This window comes from Mus pahari, chromosome 5, assembly GCF_900095145.1.
Source record: "Mus pahari chromosome 5, PAHARI_EIJ_v1.1, whole genome shotgun sequence".
In the NCBI taxonomy this organism is placed as follows: Eukaryota; Metazoa; Chordata; class Mammalia; order Rodentia; family Muridae; genus Mus; species Mus pahari.
The window spans coordinates 107,567,213-107,574,698 of NC_034594.1; the positions used below are offsets into that span (position 1 = coordinate 107,567,213).

The following is a 7,486-nucleotide window of genomic DNA, read 5'->3' on the forward strand; positions in this document are numbered from 1 at the left end:
CCTCCTTCTCCTCCTCCTCCTTCTTCTTTTTGAAGCTTTATGTATTTATTCAGTGTGTATCTCTCTGTCTGTCTATACCATATGGAGTTACAGGCAGTTGTAAGCTATCTGCCATAGGGACATGGGTGCTTGCTAGGAACCAAACCCAGGCCTTCTGGAAGAGCAGGAAATGCTTTTAACCGCTGAGTCATCGCTCCAGCCCCATGTGCAGCTCCTCTCAGGCCTTGCCTGAACTTTTGTATCCTGAGAGACATCACATCTCAGAAACTGTTCTCATGTCCCTTTTTGGTGTGACTTTCAGTTTTCGTGGCTCCATGACATCAAAGCATCTAGCCATGGATGTCAGTCACGTCACCTGTGAGCTTCATGTCAGGGCCACATTACAAAGGCCCCTCGGAAATGGAGCAAACACCATCAGAAGCCATCTGCCTCATCTCTTTCTTTCTCTTTTTTTTAAAATTTATTTATTTATTATTATTATTAATTTTATTATATGTAAGTACACTGTAGTTGTCTTCAGATGCATCAGAAGAGGGCATCAGATCTCACTACGGATGGTTGTGAGCCACCATGTGGTTGCTGGGGTTTGAACTCAGGACCTTCAGAAGAGCAGTTAGTGCTCTTAACAACTCAGCCATCTCTCCAGTCCTCGTCTTCTTTCTTAAAAAGATTTTTAAAGTTATTTTATGTGTGTGTTTGCCTGTAAATAGGTATATGTGCCGTGTGCATGCCTGGTGCCTATCAAGACCAGAGCAGAGAATTGGATCCCCTGGGACAGGAGTTACAGATGATTGTGAGCTGTCATGTAGATGCTGGGAACCAGACTTGGGTTCCCCTGCAGGAGCAGCAAGTGCTCCTCACTGCTGGGCTGGCCCCTGAGGCCCCCATCTGCCTCTTGGTCAGGCTTGTAGAACAGGGAAGGACGTACCCATGTCTAGCTGGCTACTCAGTGGATCGACACAGGTTCTCTATCCATTCCGTCTTTTCCTGAGGACAATTCTCTACCTGCTCAACCTCACCACCCCATCAGGGCACAGTGGGGGAGGGGTGAGGTGGGGGAGGGGAGGAACTTGGAGTCTCTGCTGCCTAACTAACTCCATGTGACACCTACACCCTTGGTTTATATAAATCTGACTCCCCTTAGGTCTGATATAGATTTTACTCATGAGTCTGTGCCCATAGTATCTCTCATGTGTGCTAGCACAAAACAACAAGATAGATAGATAGATAGATAGATAGATAGATAGATAGATAGATAATCAGCACATGTTAAAGCTGGGTATGGTGACACATGACTTAAATCTCAGCACTGGGGTGGCAGAGACAAGTGGATCTCTGTGAGCTCAAGGCCAGCCTGGTCTTCACAGTGAGTTCCAGTCTAGGCAGGAGAGATAGTCTTTAAAAAATAAAAATAAGAGCCGGGTGTGGTGGCACACACCTTTAATCCCAGCACTCAGGAGGCAGAGGCAGGCAGATTTCTGAGTTCAAGGCCAGCCTGGTCTACAAAGTGAGTTCCAGGACAGCCAGGGCTATACAGAGAAACCCTGTCTCGAAAAACCAAAAATAAATAAATAAAATAAAATAATAAAATCCGAAGGGTGGGGCACCATTCCACCTCTTCCCATACTCTCTACCAAACCAGGTGAGAAAGCCAGGCATGCCCAGACCCTTGCCTTTCCATTTCCACGCTGTTCAGAGGAGGTGGGCCAGCAAGAGCTTTGTGAATGTTAGTTTCAGAACAGGTCTGTACCTTTAAGTAGCCATCTGTGTGGAGAATGTGGGAGGGTGAGAGTTAATGATTTACCTGAGGCTCTGTCCCTGTTGCCAAGGGTCAGCCACCCTGGAACATGCTCGGGATCGGTCCTCTGAGCTCTCCACTAGCCAGCTGACCAGGAAGGCCCCCCAGTGGACAGAAGCATGATCTCCATCACCGAGTGGCAGAGTGAGTGGCCTGGCTGGCCGGAGCCCGTGGGGCGGCGGAGGGGTCCCTACTTAGGGTGAGTGACACATGCTCTTCCCAACCTGGTTCTTCCGCTGGGACCTACGGATGTGACCTCTGGAGCCAGCGGTTGGAAGCTGCTCTGTTGGCATCCTCGAAGCAGTGGGGTTGGGGCGGGTGTGACCTCTGCCTTGTGGAGGGTGGGGCCAGCCGAGGCAAACTCACAAGGCAGGCTGAAGCCCATCTCATCCATAGTTCTGAGAACTAGGATGCCTCTGCCCATTCAGACATCACCCCAAAACCTCAAGGTCTTGTGTGGCTCTGGGTCTGTATGCTCACCCCAAACATCCCTACTTTTTCTTTAGAGGATTAGGTAGGAGGTGGCCTGGGAGGAGCCGATTGTCCACAGGGAGGGGAGAGCTAAGGCCTCACTGGCTGAGCTGCTTAGCGTCTGTGCCTGCTTTCTCCTCAGTGAACCTATGGCAACGTTTGCTTCGTGCCAAGCACTGTGCTAGCACAGAAGGGAATACCAAGAGTAAGGCAGGCATGCCCTCTGCTTACCTTCTAGCAAGGGAAGGGAGCCATTAGCTCATGAAGAAGTGACTGTGTAGCGGCTCACGTAGTAATAATAGCCAACCTAAAGCAAAACAGAGTAAAGGGGCCGTGGAGTTTGAAGTATGTGACTGTGTGTGAGGGCATTCATATCCTCTGTCAAGGGAAGGCTTTGCTGGAAAGGGCCCTTAATGCAGAGCACTACAGGAAGTGAGAAGGTAGGCTATGCAGCCCTCTGGAGGCAGAATGTTCCAGGAAGAGGGAACAGTCAGCACAAAGGTCCTGAGACATTGCTTCTGTGGTGTGTGAGGCCCACAAGGGCTGGTGTGGCTGAAACATTATAGGCAGAAAGGAGAGCTTGGGTGAGGAAAGTTCCAGAAAGGTAGCCCATGCTAGACCACTGTATTAGCCCATGCTGGATCACCGTGTAAACAGCAAAGTTTGGAGCGTGCTGTATGTGAGAGCCGTATTGTATCTGAAAAGCTCACTCTGGCTGCTGAGAATTAGTAGAATGTAGAGAGTGGAGCAGCCATGAAGAGACCCTTCTAAGAGAAGACGGGGCCGGGATGTGAGCCGTGCAGAGATAGGAAGTAGTCCTGTGGGCCTGTGTGGAGGAATTTTCTGGAAGACGGAGTGTGAGATATGAAGGGATAAAAGTCAAGAATACCTCTCTGGTGCCTGGGGAGTGTCCTGGAAAAGAAGAGGAAGTAGGAAGCCAGAGCCAGGTATGAACAGGCTGGGCATGCTTGTCTCAGACATACTGGCTAGACTTCAGGCAGGGAGTTAGAGGGTAAGGGTCTGAACTCCAAGGGACTTGTCCAGAAAGAGTAATGTGGGAGTCAACAACATGTAGACAGCTGATGCTTAAAACCAAGAGAGTCCCTAGATCCCAGGGCATGGCCTCTCAGCCTCCCCAGCTCACGCAGCCTTTGGGTGCAGATGTTACTGTTATGGGAACTGTCCTGGACACTGTGAAATTACAGCAGTACCTCTGGCCACCCAGCAGGTGACAGCAATCAACACTCCCATACCTTGTGACAACCTAAATATCTTCTTACATACCTCACCCAAACTGATTCCCCTGCATTCCCACCTTGCAACTGAGGGGATAAGGAGGAAGGACAGCAGAGCCCTGAGGCAGGGGTATGCTGACTTGCTATTAAGCTCATTAGCCTTCAAGTGTGATAATATGCTGCTAGAGGCTGGGACAAGTCCTGTGATGCTTGGTCCTATGAGAGGGAGAAGTGACAAGATTGCTGTCAGAGCACAGGGACAGGCTTCCCTGGGGAGCTGGCATTTAAAGGACTCTGTTCCACACAGGAAACCTCATATGCAAAGGTCCTGGGGCAAGAAAGCATGGGCATCGTAAGACGTCAAAGGCAGTGGTGTAAGAGGAGTAGGGGGGCTCGAGAGAAAGTGGAAGATGTTTGAGATTCCCCACCCCATACACAGGCTCTGTAAGGCATGTATAGAAAAAGGTCCCTGCTTCATTCCAGTGAGCAGGATGCTATATGATCAACTGGTACACTTTCAGTCCTAGAGCTCTATGTGGAGGACTGGGGATAGGAGTGGTGACAGCAGGAAACAGAGGCCAATGGGGGTGGGGAGAGATGAGGATAGCTAGAAGTGACTTGGCAAGAAAGAAGAAGCATGGAGGGTTTTGGATGCTTCTGGAAGCAGCCGCCTGATACCAGATTAGATAGGGTGGGTGGCGGGCGCCTCAAGGGACTTGGCAGGCAGTGGCGGTGGAGATGCTGGAGGCACAGGATAAAGAAAGAAAGGCTGATCACAGTTTGGGACCAGGTGGCATGCAGAGTGCCAGAGAGAAAAACCAAGCTGATGGTTAAGCAAGCAGTGGGGTCTCAGGCATCCTAGGCAGGAGATAAATGTCGTCATTGTCAGCACACAGGCAAGCGTTTAAAAACACAGGAAGGTGTGGGAAAACAGAATGAGGAGATTCAGGAGCTGGGCCCAACCTCTGAGTGAGCCAAATCACAGAAGAAAGGAGGAGCTGGCAAGAGGGGGGTGTACAGCTAGCCAGTGGGGGTGGGGGGAGGTACAGGTAGCCAGTGGAGGTGGGGCGCGGGGGGGAGGTACAGGTAGCCAGTGAGGGGTGGAGGTGGGATTACAGCTAGCCTAGCAGGCAGGAAGAAAATCATAAAGTGTCCTGCGAGCCAAGAGAAAAGCTTCCAACCAGGCAGTGGCCTGCTGCCCGCCGCCAAGGGCTGACACCCACTTGGAGATTTGGGTTATCAATGGTCAAAACAAGAACACTTTCTGCAGGAGCGGAAACGACTGGGTTGGTTAAGGTTACATTTCAGGGTCTCAACTGTATTTAAGACCCTGGCAGGCATCATACCCCATCAGGGAGGGTTCAGCTGAGTTTGTGAAGTGGAGTTAACCACAGCCCCTTGGCAGGCAGTTATGTCGTTAAGGTGTGAACTGTGCCGGCTGTTGCATGGCTATCAACTGTCTGTCACTATTGTCTGGAAAAAGTCAGTCTGAAAGTCATTTGACAAAACACGAAGGGGTACTCAAAGTGCAGTGTCAGAGCCCCAACCTGTGGGCAATGTTCCATGGGTGGCCAAGATGGGGCGTGGGGGGCATTCGTGTAGAGTAGAGGTAGGGTCTTTGTGATGGCCATTCTCAGTTGTCAACTTGACTATATCTGGAATGAACTATAATCCAGAAATGGAGGGCTCACCTGTGATCCAGATCTTGAGGCTGGAAGACGCACCTTTAGTCCATATCTTGAGGTACACCTTTAATCTGGGCCATCCCTTCTGCTGGAGACCTACATGAGGACAATGGAAGAAGGAAGGGCATGTTCATTCTTTGCCTGCTTACACTTACTGGCCAGCACTTCTGCTGGAACCTACTTCTTCAAGATCCCAGCTTATCCAGATGACCAGCTGAAACAACCAACCTTGCGTGGGACTGAGCAAATAGTAGACTCTTGGACTTCCCATTCACAGCCGCCCACTGTTGGGTTAGTTAGACTGCAGCCTGTAAGTCACTCCAATAAATTCCCTTTATAGATATAGATTCACTCCATAAGCTCTGTGACTCTAGAGAATCCTGACTTACACAGCCCTCATGCAGGTGGGCCCAGTATGTTACCTGAGGAACACAGAGAGGTCACCAGTGGGAGTTAGGCTAGCGTTCACCGCGAGGCTGCGGGAGGTATACACGGTAATGTCCTACAGACGGCTCTGCCAGTGAATTCTGACATGGGAAAGTCTTAGACAAATGCTATGAAGAGACCAGGTACAAGGTAAGCGGCCCAAATCTTCAGAAGATCAAGGTCGTGTTGAGTTCTGATTGTGGGAGGTTTTCCAGTCAGGCACACTACAGATAGCAGCACTTGATGATGAACTGCGTTCTTTTCCTATGGGTGATATTACTACCATTCATGACTTGAATGGGGTCTTAGAGCAGGACAATAGAAATATTCAAGTGTTAATTTTCTGTTTTGACATCTGTACCAGGCTGAATAGTCCATTGGTGGCTCCCACTCTCAAGTAGGTGAGGACAAAGACTTTTTTTTTGTTGTTTTTTTTGTGTTTTTGTTTTGTTTTGTTTTGTTGAGACAGGGTTTCTCTATGTAGCCCTGGCTGTCCTGGAAGTCACTCTGTAGACCAGGCTGGCCTTGAACTCAGAAATCCGCCTGCCTCTGCCTCCCAAGTGCTGGGATTAAAGGCGTGCGCCACCACCACCCAGCACGATGACTCTTAAAAGATTACTTAGTTTGGTACATTTGTAATTGTATAATGAGAAAAAGGCCAGAGGTTGTCTCACACCTGTAGGCACAGATACTTTGAAGGCTGAGGCAGGAGAATCACATGAACTAGAGAAGAGGCCTGAGGAACTAGAGAAAGAATAAACATATTACTCTTTACATAGGCTTGGGTCAGAGACCCATTCACGTGCTCCAGGTGGTAATGCCCTGCAGCAAAGAGGGCGTGGAACCTGGCTTCATCTGACGCAGTCTGAAAAGCTATGCCCTGGTCACCTGGCTTTGGCCTCTTCTCTTTGGCTGCTGGCTGAGGGCTCCTTCTGGCAACAGTTTGGGAACTGCAGGACCTAGGGACCAGCAGCTAGAGAGTCAGGGCTCAGATGACATGAGGCATGGGGAGACCCAAGACTGGACATTTGAAGGCAGAGGCAGTCTCTCTCCTTGCTTGGCAGTTCTCCCTGGAGCCAGACCATCCTGACGCACTTCCATTTACTCCCTGCTTGCTGCTTTGTAACTTGTGCAGCAGGGGGCGCTGCGACCTCTCTCTGTATGGATCATGGGAACATCACCTACAAGCACATAGTTCCTGTGTATCTGTATGACATACCCCCCACCCCTACCCGAAACCCCACTGCCTTCTCTGCCATAGCTGCTCTCCTAATAGGAACTTCAGGTGCAGCACCCTCTTCCTGAATTTGTCGGAGTCATGGAACTACAGTAGAAGCAACAGGAGGGACTCATTTTGAAACTGTGTGAGAGAAAACCACTTCCTAATGCCTGTCTATGAGTTTTTGTGTGAAGCTGAATGCTGGAAGCAACTGTATATGGTCTAGAAAAAGGCAGATTCCCAACAGAGGAAAATTCTGGGATTGCCCCAACCTGTGGAGAAGACTACAAAACAAACTGCAAAGTGATCATTGAGTAAACCACTGTTAGAGAAGATGTCTAAAATAAGAGAAATGAACTGGAGCTGGGCGTGGTGGCACACGCCTTTAATCGAAGCACTCAGAGGCAAAGGCAGGTAGGTGGATTTATGAGTTCGAGGCCAGCCTGGTCTACAAAGTGAGTCCCAGGACAGCCAGGGTTATACCGAGAAACCCTGTCTCAAAAAACGAGAGAGAGAGAGAGAGAGAGAGAGAGAGAGAGAGAGAGAGAGAGAGAGAGATGAACTGCACTCAGTGGGGGTGGGGGCACACACTTTTAATTCCAGCGAGCATTCGAGCATTGAGGAGGCTGAGGCAGGGGGACTCTCCTGGCCT

At 49.9% G+C, this 7,486-nt stretch overlaps 1 protein-coding gene across 1 annotated transcript in view; it reads left to right on the forward strand.

Moving 5' to 3' along the window:
- The first annotated feature begins 1,817 nt into the window (after positions 1-1,817).
- Positions 1,818-7,486, forward strand: part of Golt1a (golgi transport 1A) — a 12,615-nt gene continuing 6,946 nt past the window's right edge. Inside the window, exon 1 of the mRNA XM_021198952.2 lies at positions 1,818-1,942. Within this exon, the coding sequence (XP_021054611.1) occupies positions 1,918-1,942 (25 nt within the window). The 5' untranslated portion in view covers positions 1,818-1,917. The remainder of the gene's footprint in view (positions 1,943-7,486) is intronic.